Below are 15,750 nucleotides of genomic sequence, written 5' to 3'. Positions count from 1 at the left end.
ATCAGCTATGACTTGAGGGCACTCTCCACCACCACAGTAATAAACCACCACCTGGAAAATGGCTTCTTACCTCGGCATGGCTGACCTGGCCGCCTGGATCCATGCTATGGTAACATCAAGACTTGACTATTGTAATGCACCTATACATAGGTCACCCGTGTAACCTAAGCAGGAGACTCCAACGGGTGCAAAATGCTGTGGCTTGACTGTTATCAGGAGCAGCAGGAGCATGAACATCACTCCCATCCTGCAGTCGTTCCACTGGCTACCCATCAGTTGCCGTGCTCAGTTCAAGGTATCGGTTCACTTACAAAGCTCTTCATAGTCTTGGTCTGGCATATCTACGGGACCACCTCCCTCCCTATGCTCCTCCATGGCAGCTTCGCTCTTCCGAACAGGAGCTTCTGCAGGAGCCACCTGCACATCGACAAAATAGACAGCAGCCCATACATGGGCTTTCTCTGTGGTGGCCCCTACCCTGTGGAATGGCCTGCCTGAGGAGGCCAGGAGAGCCCCCACTCTCCTGGCTTTCCACAAATGATGCAAAATTGAATTATTCAAAAAAGTTTTTAATCAGATAGGGTGTATTGTAGGGAGGGGATCTCAGATGATCTGCTTATGGGTTAGGAACCATAGACTTCCCCACTATGTTGTACTGGATTCCTGCTAATGCTATGTCTTTGTGAACTTGTATCTATTTACCCTACGACATTGTTTATGGAAATGTTCTTAATATTGACTGTACTAATCTCATACTGTATAATCCGCCTTGAGTCTCAGTGAGAAAGGCGGACTGTAAATGACATAAATAAATAAAATAAATTAAATGTTGTCCATCCAGGACCTGTGGCAATCTCTTCCCTTGATCCTCTTTCCTCAGTTTTATCTTTGGTAAAGAGCTGCCCTACTGAAAAGGCAGGGAGCTTTGACACTTGGTTGGAAGCACAGCTGGAGAAAAGCTGCAAGGAGGGCCCAAGCTTTACCGCACAGCATCGATGACTTAATTACTGATGTGGCAATTCATAAATGCGGCCCCCAAGAAGAAAGAGGAATCTCGTTCCCCTCCCCCCCCCAGAGACACAAGTGTTATTTTCATGGACTACTTACTTTTGAAATTTTGCAGCTGATTTCCCATAAGCTCTTACTTGGTTTAAGCCGCACATGAAGGCCACTGTTCTATTTTTGGCTTCCTTCCTCTGCAAGGCAAGCATTAAACTTTCACCGATTTATTGCCAATTCTGGCCTTGTGTCCTTTTGTTTGGAAGGAACTTGCACATTTCCTGAACAGGCAACACCATTTCCTCCTCCCTGTGCAAATTGGTGGTTGTTTTTTTTTTTAAATAGTCCCTATAATAGACAGGCTTCAGTCTTCTCTCTGTTTTGGCAAGTCACTGTTGCATCGACCCCATTTGATACGCTGACTTTTACATCCTGATCCAGAAAACAGTTAAGCTGGAACACTTGAGGACTGTTCATCAGTTAATGACCTCAGAACAATATTTACATGCTCTTTTAGTTTTAAAATGGCGAATGGATAGTGCTTAATAGGCATGATTAAATGATAATAATAAACAACAACATTCAATTTATATACCCCCTTTCAGAACAACTTAACATACTTTGTAAACCGCTCTGAGTGGATGTTATTATTATCCTTACAACAATCACCCTGTGAGGTGGGTGCGGCTGAGAGAGCTCTGAGAGAGCTGTGACTGACTCAAGGTCACCCAGCTGACTTCAAGCAGAGGAGTGGGGAATCAAACCCGGCTCTCCAGATTAGAGTCCTGCTGCTCTTAACCACTAATGCTTTGTCTTTGGGAACTTTTATCTATTTACCCTATTTAATGGCGATCAGTTCAAAAGTTCCATTCTGCCACTGGAAAATTTAGTCTAGATTCAACCCTTTGTTTCTGATTAAATTATAGACAGCCCCCAGTACACATGCTGACAGCAGTACACCTGACAATTTTGTGCAGAAACAGGGCCAGATCTCCACCCTAACAATGGAGGCCTTGGTAGAACAATTGGGGTCACTGGCATATGAGAAAGCAGCAGGCATATGTTACACCCAGCATTGCCCCCAGATGTCTGCAACCTCTAGCTGAGTCTAAGGACAACCCCTGAGATGCGGGGCTAGGCTTGCTCCATTTGTGTCTGACCTCATTTCTCCTACCTCCTTTTGTTTGCTGCCATACCAACCTCTTTGCTGCAATGGTTTTAGCACCTGGGCCAAAAAAAGTTTTCTATTATTTATTTAGAAAGTTCTTATGCTGCCTCTCCAAGGAGATCTCTCTGAGAGATCTCTGTCTTTTGGTGCTACACCTCTGAAGATGCCAGCCACGGCTGCTGGCGAAACGTCAGGAACTACAATGCCAAGACCACGGCAATACAGCCCGGAAAACCCACAACAACCATCGTTCTCCGGCCGTGAAAGCCTTCGACAATACATTAGGTTTATTGTTTGTGGCCAAAGGCCTTTACAATCCATATGCATAAAACACATAAAACAGTCTAACATATAAACATATGTACAAATATTGAGAGATTAAAATGATCTAGGCAGAAAATACCAGTCATATAAAAGCATTGCTATCACTGGAAACAGCTGTAGCCCGAATTTTCTTGGCTGCTAAGGCGAAAAGAGAGACTCTGAAAGAAACAAATGCAGCAGTATCAGACAGGAGAGAAAGCAGCTTCTCAGAGTCTGAAGAGGAGTTTAAACCAATTAAAAACTCTGCTAAACAATTAATATATCTAACTCTCAATGCGGCTAAATTCAGAGACTGAAGCCGTGAACAGACACGACAGATCTTTCTACAAGCATAAGAGAAACACCCCAGTTTTGCAGTGAATTCTGAGATGTTAGGGGCACGGTGCCTGCTCCGGCCCCCCAACGCCAGGCACCTCCTACTTGTCTAGGTACTGCCGGCCTCATCTGTACTTCTCGAGGCTTGGCCAAGCTAGGAGGCACCTCGCCGGTGCTGTGTGGAGCTCAGGTAGGCTGGGTGCAGGCCTTCTGTAATGGGACTGGACAGTCAAGCTTGGGGAAAGGCCATCAGTCCATGAGGAGGTGTGCTGGTGCCACAGTGGCCAATCCACCCATGGAAGAAGGACTGTGGCCAGGTCTGGCAGCAACCATCAGGCGACTTGCTACTACATGGTGTCAACTCAGGCTCGGCAGCTGGCTTCTGTGCAACAACTACTACCCCATGAAAGCCAGCGTGGCATAGTGGTTAAGAGTTTCAGATTAGGATCTGGGAAACCCAGTGGAAAACACCATGGAAGCTCACCAGGTGACCTTGGGCCAGTTGTGTTCTGCCAGTCTAACCTGCCTCACAGGGTTGCTGTGAGGATAAAATGGGAGTTTTGGGTGCCCATTTGGGAGAAAGTTGGGGTATAAATGAAATAAGTTAATAATAAATTTAGCTGAGGAAAGATGGCAGATAAAAGGTAGGTTGGCTGGTGGGGGAGAAGGAAGTAGGGAAATGGAAAGAGAAGGGGAAACGGGAAAGTCAAGTAGCCCCTACAAGTCCTTGCTGGTTCTCCACCATGCATGGGTGGATTGGCCCTTACGGCACCAGTTTTCTCAGGTAGGGGATGTCAGGGGAAGAGAAGGAGGGAAAAGTGAAGACAGGAGAGCAGATAAAGTACGTTGGCCGGTAGGTGGGAAAGACAGGAGGAAGCAGAAGGGAAGGAGGAGTAGAGGCTTTCAGGAAGGGGAAACAGTGGGGGAGGGGAAATGAGATGTCCCTTGCTTGTAAAAACAAAACATTTAAAGTATTTGTATGCTGCCTTTCCACCCAAGTAGGATCCCAAGGTGGATTAAAAGATATTAATTAAAATCCAGCATTTAAATCAGCCTAAAATATAAAAAGGCCATACAGACCACTGATAGCTTAAAGTAAGTTTCCAGATGAAAATAGCATTAAAAGATCAATCAATCCCTTAATTAGAAGCTTAGATGAATAGAAACATTTTGGGGCTGGTACATAAAAGAGAGCAACGAAGGTGCCAGGTGGGCCTCAGGTAAGGTGCCATTACTGAAAAATCCTACTCTTAGCTTACATCTGAAGAAAGTCTGATGAAGAGAGCTTTGACTCTCAAAAGCTCATAGCCGAAAAATTCTGTCGGTGTCTAAGGTGCCACTGGACTCCAATCCTAGTGTTCTACGGCAACGTGAAACCAGTTTACATCGTTTAAGTTGCAACATCAGCATATAAGAGAGTTGGTCATTGGCCTGTAGGGTGGATTAGAGCTACATAATTGGTTTAGAATCCATCTGTTTATAACTCTTCCAAAAAATTGGCCACATAAAGTCAGTGGAATTCAACTGCTTCACAAATTCAAATATTTAATAGTGCATTTATTGATTATATACTGTACAGACATATAACAGCAAGATATAAACCTTTTCTTCTTTTACTGAGACCTTAATTGTGGAAAAGTTATTTACATGAGGGTGGACGAAGGGGAGACAACTTGAGGTACAAAATCCTCCCCTCCCCCAAAAGAATATCTGAGGTATAAATACAAGCAGGGCTTTTTTTCATCGGGAACGTGGTGGAACGGAGTTCCGGCACATCTTGAAAATGGTCACATGTCCGGTGGCCCCGCCCCCCTGATCTCCAGACAGAGGGGAGTTGAGATTGCTTTCCGTGCCGCTGCGCTACAGCGCGGAGGGCAATCTAAACTCCCCTCTGTCTGAAGATCAGGGGGCTGGGCCACCGGACATGTGACCATTTTCGCCAAGGGTGATTTAAACTTTAAAAAACTCCCCCCTTGTTCCAGCTGACCCAAAGTGACATCATTGTGCGGTCCTGAGTTCCACCACCTCTTTTCCCAGGAAAAAAGCCCTGAATACAAGTATATTTAAATAATTATGTTCATGCTTTATCTATACTGGACAATTAACTGTAAGCAAGTGTACACGTTTACAACAGAACGGTATGTACAACATATATTTTCACACATTTAAATGTTTAGGACAGTATACAAAGAATGCACAAGGTTGCCCTATTCATGAGGAATACTAATGTTGTGATCCTAAACACACTCAGCTGGCCAAACTACACGTCCGGGTTTTTAATGAGTTGGGTCTGGGTTCCTTGCATCTACAAAGCAGCTACGGCGAATGGTTTTAAAAAATAAAAGAGCCCAAACAGGCTCAGAACACAGCTGCAGGGAGAGGAAGGACTTCTGCTTGTTATCAAAACAGCAAAAATGGGTATGTATTCCTCCTCAGTGCTGTTTCTGTGCAGGAAAATGTCTTGAAGGTGGAATGCACCCACAGTCTCATTCCAAGCCTGTTTGGACTCTCCTTTATTTTTTACAAAAAGCCATTCCCCGCAGCTGCTGTGGAGCTGCAGAGAATGTGGAACGAACTTGTTAAAAACTGAACGCGTAGTTTGGCCTCACAACCACTGAGGGTGGGGACACAACTGTATAATCTAACACAGCTACTTTCCCCTCCAGGAGGAGTCTCGTAACATAATCCAAAAGAGTTGGTATTAGTCCACACCTGATCCTTGGTTGTATCATGTATACCTTTAGGTTTGCAAAAGAGGAGTCAAAGTTTCATTAGAGCTTGCACTGACACCCTGCAATGTTCTTCACAACTTCTGGGAAGAACATTGTTCCCGTCTGTTTGTTGCTTGAAAAGGATCAAATGCAAGGCTTGCCGTATCACATCTTTTCTCCCTACTATTTCCTGTGTTGACTTTTTTCCTGTGTGTGTGGTTATTACAAAATGTGCAAAGAACAATGAGGGGAAGGGCAAAACAAAAACAAGACAAAATTACACGGGGTAACGATGCAGGCACTGGCCATGCCTACAAGCACAATACAAGCCTGTTGGCACCATCACAATTCTTCATCACAAAAACTTTAAAAGCAATAATACTGATAATGGTAACCGAGGGCTGCTTCCAGCCATGTCACTGCTTTGAGATGGAGAAACCAGGAAAGGGCCCAAGTTGTAAGGCAACCTCTAAGCTGTGTGGTCCTTTTCTTCAATGCAAGTAAGGAAGATGGAACGAACAGGCCAACTTCACACCATCTTTGGTCCAATGCACAGCTTAGCAGTTGTCCCTGGTTGTAGGGACACAGAAAGGAGTTTTAAAAGACACTGAAAAGTCAGAAAGCCTGGGACAGGACAACTCTAAGGATGGGTCTCTCTTTAAAGCCTTTGTTTTAAACCACCACCACCCAACCATCTATCTTCCATTTTATATTTTTCATTCATACCTTACTCATACTTGTTCAGTGCATCTCTATACTAATAGTGCATCTCTATACCAAAGCACAAACCTTACACAGGACACAATTGCAAGTTTCTGGGGGTTGGCAGGGCAAGATTCACAGCAAGAGTCAAAGACCTGCTCTTGGAGATTATGAGTTAGATCCAGACCAAACTGGCCATTTCCACTGATTCCTCCTTCCTTCTGCAGCCCTCCCTCGTAACTTTCTCCTGGAGCCCTCATCTCCCAGAAACAGCATTTTGTAGAGGCTGGTGGGATGTAGAGAGGGGAGGTGGAGTTCCATTCTGCCCAGAAGGGCACCATTATTATAATAAAGTAAGATGTAATCCATGACAATGATTATTGTAAGTTGTTTGCAGTGTTCCCTAGTTCTGTAACTGTAGTCCTATTGCAGTTTTCTTTGGGTTGTCTTACGCTGTTTGTCTACACTGTTGATTTTTGGGGGTTGATTTTATCCTGTATCCCTGCCCTGGATAGTCCAGGTGAGCCTAATCTTGTCAGATCTCAGAAGCTAAGTAGGGCTGGCCTTGGTTAGTAATGGGATGGGAGACCTCCAACGAAGACCTGGGCTGCAGAGACATTCAATGGCAAACCACCTGTTAGTCTCTTGCCACGAAAATCCCACCAGGAGTCGCCATATATCAACTCTGACTTGAGGGCTCTCTCTACCACCACCATCCTGTATCCCACCTTGAGTCTTCAGTGAGAAAGGCAGACTATAAACATCACAAAATAAGATAAATAAAATAAATAGGAAAATATAGCCTGAATCCAACTGGATATACTTCAACACTGAATGACAGAACAGCAGTAGAATTGAACAGCATCTGTTATGGCTATCTCATACCTAGAGATGGAGGTGCACCTGAAGCATAATCCTGTGGGGTCTGAAACACTGGGGAAGTCCATCACAAAAGGACCCCCTCTGCCCTCTCTTGCCACTCTGTTTTTACCTTCTTGCACCCAAACTTTTTTTTTTTTTTTTTACAAAGAAGCTTTCTTGATTCTCTCTTGCGTATGTCATATTTGACAACGTGATACTCCTCCCCGCAAAAGAGTGAGAGGTTTTTCTGGCAACACCTGAAACAGTGAGTGTACTACTTTCAGAAACACATTGATTCTGCAAGCCCCTACCCAGATGTCACTGGCTATGGCCATCCGAATGCTCGTGGTGATGGAGTTAACAGGTCTGGGTTTTCCTCTGAAAGCCACTGGTCTGTGCAACGTACTGCCCCATCTGCCATGCTCCTGACCTGCAGTCCTTCAATTTGCCTCAAGTAATCTAACAGCAACAATCATTTCGCTTATCCAACCTTCAACAAAGCTCAGGATTTGGGAAATCCCCCCCGCCCCAAGCATTTGGCTAAATGAGGTTAATACGGTTGTGTGAGAGCAGATGATATGAACACCTTCAAACTCCTAACACAGTATCTATTACACTGGATGACTTTAGAATGTTTTATGCTCCAGTTATACTATTTTTTCCAGTGCTATTTTTCTTTAAGCTGCTGAAAGCAACGTCAGCTCTACTATTGTGCCTTTAAGCTTTCTCTTCTTTCCTATGAGATCCAAACAAACAAGGTCAGTTACGAATCTGGCCTGTTTCTTAGCAGGAGCGTATGGATAAAATGATGGGTATATACATACATGGAAAAAGAGAGTTGAATTAAACACAGTGAATATGTTTCTACTAGCATCTTTTCCCAATATAGAGCATATTGAGAGCTAGAACTCTAAGCGCCAATGCATGTATTGTTTTTTAAATGGTCACCTTGATGTTTAAAATGTGACTGTGGCAAATTCATTTCATAGAGGTACATGAGGCTGTTAAGCATACACTCCAGGGGAAAAGGCTTATTTGCCTCCATGTCAAGATGTGGAGAACACTTCTTTCAAACAGGAGAAGATACAGAGCCACTGCCCTTGAAAGAGACATACTGAAGCGCATTGGACGTTTTTAACCTCTCCCATAAATTCTTCATTGGGCATCATGTTTTGCCTTCCTTAGTCCTGCCCCATTTATTTATGCGTGACACACAAGACAAGCTTCTGAAGGTCTGCTGGGCAGGCAAAAATCCCAGGCTGAACTCTTTCCTCACAACATGAAGACTCTTCCTAATTGCCTTTGAGTGTACCAGACACTGTGCTTCTACTAAACCTGTATCCAAGGCTGTCCAAAATTCAGACAGCCGTTCAACACCTTTGTCTCTGTGCAAACCTTCCTTCACTTACTTTAGAGAGGACGACAGTGAAGAGTACCAACACATCCAGTGGCTGCAACAGTCCCTCAACAAACAGCACACAGATACATATGCAAAGGGAAAATCATTTCCCACTGTATTCCAGAATACATTTCTTCGAATGTTGCTTCTCAGAAGCAATTCATACATAGAATAATATACTTTAAAAATTCTTTTTGTGTAATGTCCAATATATTCCAGTCAAGGCCTATACGATAGGCCTAACAACAACAGGAAGAAGCAGCTTTAAAATTCATGGTATTGCCCCAGCATTTTGAGTGAGAATATCAGACCAATTCCAGATACTCTTGGTTCACATGAGAACTTCAGACCACACCAGGATCCGTTCTGCAGCAAACAATCAGGAGCTCCTGGGCGCACTGATGCACACCGACTGTGGCGGGTTGAATGCAGAGTTGGTCTGCTTCAGTAGTCACCTGGATTTCGCTTCCTTATTCTCAACGTTCTGCTTAGTGAAAGAATCTCTGATCTTAACAACTTCTGCTGCACATAAATGTCCGAAAGCTTTTGCATACCAGTCAGGCTTATGCCCCCTGTTTTAACAAAAGAAAACAGATGTGTGAAGCAACTTATCTGGTTGGTGGAAAAAATATAAAAGAAACAGAGATTTTCAGGACAGGTGTTCAGTTGGGGAAATGGGTGGAGATCCAAATCAAAGAGTCACATTTTTGCTTTGTCATGGACGGCAGAACCAATGGTACAGCGTATCTGCGAGCAGAGGATGGACTGACAAAAACATTCAGAGCAACTGTAAACACAGGAATCAGGGCAGCACAAATGTGAACATCCAAAACCCAACAGGACAGATGGAATTTGGTGGTCAAATGTGATACTGGCCCAGGGAAAATACCTCCTGAGAGTTCTGCACTTACATGAACCACAGGTGACAAATCTTACACAGCCCTGAATTAAAACAGATTTCATGATTTTTCCATCCTACAGTAGAAAAATCAGGATGGAATGGGGCAGCAGTGCCAGCCTACGGCTACCCTGCAACCCAAATTTCCACAAGAGTGCGATTGCACAATTCCAAAAGCAGAACAGGAAAAAAAGAGAGAGCAAAGTAGAAAAGTTTACCTTAAATCAATTCTACACATGTAGGTAACTTTGGATTTTCCTGAACTGCATGGTTCAATGAGATACCGGGACAGGAGAACATTTACTCGCACGCCAAGAACTGGAGCACGGTCATGTTCCACAGAGGAGCACAGAAGAGCGCAAGCTCCCTTAGGTAAGTTTGTTCTCCAAGTCCTATTTAAAAGAAACACAGTCCTATTTCAAACAGGTCCTATTTCAAACAAAAAAAAAAGTTTAGGAAAAAGTACTGAACACCATCAATTGACTGATATATTTGCTTTCAGTTGCTAAATTACAGCAACAGTGGACTCCCACATTCACAAGCCTACCGGTGAGAAACTGTTAGAGAAATTTTGGGAATACCCTATTGGCTTACTATTTCATTGAACCAGATTGTTCAATTTCTACTCATAAATCTCTCACACACTTTCTGATCGCCATTTATGCGGCCACATTGAGGTGTTGCAGTTTGAAGGTTATTAAGAGTTGCAGTCAACTAGTTTTTCTACACACACACAAAGCTGCATGTGTTTCTTCCACTCTCAGCCTTGAGAGAGCAAGTTCTAAGAATATCATGATAACTATGTTACTATGGTTGTTGTGGGTTTTCCGGGCTGTATTGCCGTGGTCTTGGCATTGTAGTTCCTGACGTTTTGCCAGCAGCTGTGACTGGCATCTTCAGAGGTGTAGCACCGAAAGACAGAGATCTCTCAGTGTCACTCTCAGTGAAAGCCTTCGACAATACATCCAACACCTCTACGGGGAGGAAACATTCCAACAGACCCGGAGATTGGAAACACTTCGGAACAAGAAAGCACATCTAACTCTGTTCTTTAACCTTTCTCCTACGCTGCAGGGACACAAGAACCATTCCATCTTTTCTCACAACAAAAAAGAATCTTCAAAACCACACAGGCGAACCGCATTTATGACCGTCTAGAACAGGCCCTCTTACGTGAGAGAATCCACACTACCCGCAGATAACTTGCTGCCACAGACAAGTGACACTGAGAGGTCTCTGTCTTTTGGTGCTACACCTCTGAAGATGCCAGTCACAGCTGCTGGCAAAACGTCAGGAACTACAATGCCAAGACCACGGCAATACAGCCCGGAAAACCCCCAACAGCCATCGTTCTCCGGCCGTGAAAGCCTTCGACAATACAACTATGTTACTGTTTCTAATCTATCTTATTCTAAAAGGCCAAAAGAGTTGCATACACATCCTCTTGGCCGTGGATGCCTGCTCCCTCAGTTCTGCCAGGGGTTTGTGGGTGCCAGCTTGACTGTTCTCATTCCTAAATGTAAACTATCATCTGTCAATCCATCATTCTCTGAAGATCATGTACTTCTGGTTTGACTTGTTTACTGAACTGCATGAGATCATTTGTAGAGTAAACAGTTTGTTACATGTTGACTGAAAGGTATAAACGTATTCTGCTGATGTTCTCCTGTATGCATTCAGTTATCAAGGCTTACTGCAAAACAAACCTTTTTCCTTCTATAAACACCAAGTTTTAAATGCCTTTGAGTTGTCTTCTCAGACTTGTAGTAAGAATGGGGACATCTACAACTGGCTAAGGGAAATGGTTAAAATTTCTCCCATCAGAAACCGAGGGATTTACCTTAAGACTACATAGTCTCTGGCGGGATGTGGCACCATGCTGTTCTGTACATATTGGTATATATCCGTCTGGCTGTCCAATGTCTCGATCACTTTGGCATCCAGAAGATCGTCATCCCAAAGGTGCTGTTCTTTAAGTATATGGTTTAAGACGTCTTCGGGAACGGCAGGGATTTCAATTGCAGACTTCCACAGACGGAGAGGTGGACCCTCACATACCTTGAAAACATCACAGCCACATTTCCAGATTGAACTGTCTTGATGCAACTACCCTTTAACATTATTCCTGGTTTTCTTTAAGGTAAAAAAGAGTACATTCAAGGCTGAAAACAAAGATCTGGCTGATGTTTCACCTCTGCCCATCCCAAGAGATTGATAAGATTACCAGGGTTCATAATTTGCAGCCACAGTTATAGAGTCCCCAATAATGAGCCAAAACAGCAAGTTACGAGGCAGAGTCAACACAAGGTGGAATTCACAATGTAAACAAGGTGATTAAGGATAAGAAACAGGATTAACTATCACAAAATCATCATCACTTTAAAGAAACTTATCTTCTGTAGCATAAGCCATTCCTGATTTTCTCTTCTATTTTTTAAAAAAAATAATTAACAGGCATAAAACAAATGAATGTATCATTCCTTGGTTGATGCATACTATGAACACATTACTGACTTGCAGAAGACCTAAAAAAAATAAGGCATACTTTAATGCTTAATTTGTATATTACAGCTTGTCAATAGCACTCTGGGGATCCTGTCCTCGAGGCACTTATGCAAGTGACCCACGGATTTCGGTTGCTTAGTCTCAGGATAAAAGAGCAGATTTTTACTCTGAAGAACACTTTGAGGGTTCCTTATAATCTCTGGATTTGCTCATACAGGAACCAGTGAACAAGCCTCATCATGTTGAGACGTGATCGTAACAGCTGTTGATTTTGATTGCTGCCTCTTCCTTTCCTTTTCCCTCACTGTTGCTGCCCTGAGAAGCTATGCACTTTTTTATTTTTAATTTTTTTAAATTTAAAGTCAGTTGCAATATATATAAAAGCCCTAAACAGGGCTTTTTTTCAGCAGGAACGCGGGGGAACGGAGCTCCGGAACCACTTGAAAATGGTCACATGGCCGGTGGCCCCGCCCCCTGATCTCCAGACAGAGGGGAGTTTAGATTGCCCTCCGCGCTGCTCAGTGGCAATCTCAACTCCCCTCTGTCTGGAGATCAGGGGGCGGGGCCACCAGCCATGTGACCATTTTCTCCGAGGGCAACCCACTGAGTTCCACCACCTCTTTTTCCAGAAAAAAGCCCTGTATATAAATCACAATATAAGATTGACAAAGCTTGACAACTAACAGTGCCAAATTACAGGTATAAATATCTGTGCATGCTAATGACCTAGTCTGAACTTATTTGATTAATACAAGGCTATAAATAAAACATGAACAAGTTTAGAAAAGAGTATGGAATTTTACAAAAGGCTCACAGTTTTATAATATAATTGATTTGAATTGGTTCTGCCTTTGAATTCAGTTTTTTCCCAAGAGCTATGCACTGTTAGAAGGCAAGCAGTTGGTGATGTTGGGAGAACCCCGGAAGGACCCCAGAGGGCTTTCAGTACGTCAGAACAGATCACCTTCTACACTCACCCGGAGGCTTCTGACCATGTGGATCATTTCTTTCTAAATTCTCTGGAAATGGGCTAAAATTCCCCATTGCTTTTCACTTTACTTTCCTGTACCCTTCTGATCCCTAAAACGTTATGCTGGCTGTAACCACGCTAAAATGAGAAGATATCACAATCACATGTATAATATTCTAGTCCTGCAAAAATGATTTTAATTAAGCTCAATCTTTATCACTTTAAGGAGGCGATCTCATTAGCGAGAAAGTTATTTACATCTAATTATTTATTCAAGGGATAACATTTCCCCCCGTTTCAAAATGTGCTGTGTTTGTGTGTGGAATGCGTTAAGAATTTAAGTGCAGGTACTAAAATCAAATAGCCACTCTGAAGTTTTATTTTTTTAAAATAAAATTTATACCCTATCTTTTTGCATTCCGAAGGCCCACCAAGGCAGCTAACGAATGAAAACATACATAATAAAATTGTATCTTAAAAACCATTAAAACCAACCAAACACAAGCCGCGCCAATATACCTTCTTGTAGGCAAGCTCTGCTTGCTCTGAGGTGGAACAGCTGACCCAGCCTTTAAATTTGTCTTTAATTTCTTTGAGCAAATCATCCATACAATCCTGGATATAAGAACGGTAGTCGGCAGGCTCAGAGTTGCTATTTCGTCCGAGTTCTTCCAAGGTCAATGGCCTAAGATCTTGTTCCGTGTAAGAATTCCGACATTTACTCATTTCTTCAGGAATCTAGGAGTTTGGCGTGAGGGAGACAAGAAGGATAAAACAGTTTGCCAAACTTCATATTGTAGCCTCCATAGGAGAACACTTGGTTTGGAAGCTCCCAGCATTTTATGATTGGCCTTGGCTCTGAGGGCTGCCATCTTGTAGTCAGCCATGCCTCCCTCCATGGCAGCCCGCTACCTGCTACGTGTTTTCAAAATTCCAAAAGTGCCCACAGATCAAACAAAGTTGGGGACTTCTGTCCTACAGAAGCCCATAATGGCTCACCTGAAAGAGTTTCTTACACTCTGCAATCATGTGGCCCAGGCCTTGCGTTGCAGCCAAATTCTCATTTAAATCTTTTTGATCAGGTTTTCCCAGACTCTGTTTCCTCTGCATCACCCTAATAACAAACAAAGATTCATTAATAAAAGAAAAAGAAAAATTGGCAAGGACGTATTGCTGTAGCTTAAACAATACTAAGCCCTGTATGCCTCTAAACATGATATTCATTTTAACCATCTTGTTTTTAATCTACTGTGAAATGTCCAGATGAATTATGTGTGCTGTTTCACACATGCACATTCAGCTGTTGCCTGGAATATCAAGTGCATGTATGAATGAGCCACTGCAATGAACCATGTTAGTCCTTTTCTCTTACTCAAGGTGAAATCCAACACAATGCTGCTCAGAGGCAGCTGACTCAACATTGATGAGTCTGAGAGTCTCTCTACACAAGACATTGGATACATAAAGAATATGTGTCAGGAGATGCAGTGTTAGCTGGGAAGGGTAGTTTAAAAAGACAGAGCTGTTGGCAGGGCAAAAGCTTTGCTATATATTGAAGCTGTGTGAAGGGGCTGTGAAATGCCAGGAAAGAAACTTCAACTCATTATAACATCTCCATCTCCGGCTCTGGAAGGCAGCTCCAGCCCATTTACATTCCTTGTTGTCCTCTGATTGTGATCCCACAGTTTTTGACTGGAGAGGTGAGACTGACAGAGCCTTGGGAGAGGTGAAGATGAAATTAACAAACCCTCTGAGGAGTGATCTCTGCCGGCTCTGTCTTTTTAAACTATGCTTTCCCAGCTAACACTGCGTTTTCCTACACTTGATGACACGCACTGAGGCATCTCGTGTAGAGAGAGACTCTCAGACAAATGTGTAAGTAAGTGCTGAGTGGCCAAATCATGTATATGCATCCATAAGCCAGCATTTCAATGTCATACACCTTCGGTTTTGAACCGCTTTGGCCACTGCCAACAGGGGCATAAGGTTGGAAAACAGGCCTAAGCTACCTGGAGACTTGCCTTGGAGAAGAATTTTCCCTCTTGAGGGTGTTTAAGTGGAAAAGAGAAGGTGCTAAGCATACAGCCAGATTCGTTGGCGTCATCTGGTTTTCCTTCACAGCAGCCGTGACATCACTCAAGAAATAAAGGAGAATCTGTAGAACCTCCCTGTTCTCATCTGGGAGAAGCATAATGGCTGCCTTGATTGCCTGGAGACGCTGGTCCTTCGGCACATCTGCATAAGATTAGCAATCCTCTCGTCAACTCATTGGATTTTCCACACATATAGCATGAACACATCCCAGAACAAACTCTGAAGTGATTTCCTTCAGTGCCGTGCATACCATTCATGGCAAACGAAGGATTTTTTTTTTGGTCAACATTTTAACTGCCCTCAGGTATTTCCTGCCTACTGAGAGACTCGGCAGTTAATACAAAGCTGCACGTATTCCATAGTTAATTTTAGAATTTAATTTTGAGAGCCACACATTTCTGCAGACTGGCTAAAAAAGGTGGTTAAGCTGATGGAGCCCCAATCTAATTTATGAACATGGGTGGCGACGAAAATGCAAACATGAAGCTCAGCCAACCTAGTCTCCAAGAAAAATCCATACACACAAGTGAAACGCATTCCTCAAGAGGTGAGGCAATTAAAATAAATAGTCTATATACCATTCCTAACTCTGGCACCAGGAAATGTCCGGACTGTGCTTCACGAAGCAGAGAGGACTGCTTCAGTGAACAGTGATGTAGTGAAGGAAGGGGGAGAGAAATCACTGATGTACAAGCCCCTACTATCACACAGCACCACAGTTAAAACATGCAACAGTTTCGTTGGTATGCTTTCTATATGGCCTAAAAAGAGGTACGGTGGCGGAATAAAAAAGTAAAAAAGAAA

General features: G+C 43.2%; 1 protein-coding gene across 5 annotated transcripts in view; it reads right to left on the bottom strand.

Moving 5' to 3' along the window:
- Positions 1-4,346: 4,346 nt before the first annotated feature.
- The window catches only part of DLC1 (DLC1 Rho GTPase activating protein), a 348,838-nt gene continuing 337,434 nt past the window's right edge, over positions 4,347-15,750 (bottom strand). For 3 of the 5 annotated variants that reach the window (XM_054989508.1, XM_054989510.1, XM_054989512.1), the window contains 6 exons: positions 14,862-15,087; positions 13,852-13,966; positions 13,372-13,590; positions 11,218-11,435; positions 9,596-9,769; positions 4,347-9,051 (listed from right to left, as the gene is read on the bottom strand). In XM_054989508.1, coding sequence (XP_054845483.1) covers positions 8,931-9,051; positions 9,596-9,769; positions 11,218-11,435; positions 13,372-13,590; positions 13,852-13,966; positions 14,862-15,087 — 1,073 coding nt within the window. In that variant the 3' untranslated portion in view covers positions 4,347-8,930. The remainder of the gene's footprint in view (positions 9,052-9,595; positions 9,770-11,217; positions 11,436-13,371; positions 13,591-13,851; positions 13,967-14,861; positions 15,088-15,750) is intronic. The other 2 variants (XM_054989509.1, XM_054989511.1) reach the window with 2 other exon arrangements.

This window comes from Eublepharis macularius, chromosome 10, assembly GCF_028583425.1.
Source record: "Eublepharis macularius isolate TG4126 chromosome 10, MPM_Emac_v1.0, whole genome shotgun sequence".
Lineage (NCBI taxonomy): Eukaryota > Metazoa > Chordata > Lepidosauria > Squamata > Eublepharidae > Eublepharis > Eublepharis macularius.
The sequence above is the reverse complement of the archived record's forward strand: the minus strand, read 5'-3'. Positions and strand labels throughout refer to the sequence as shown.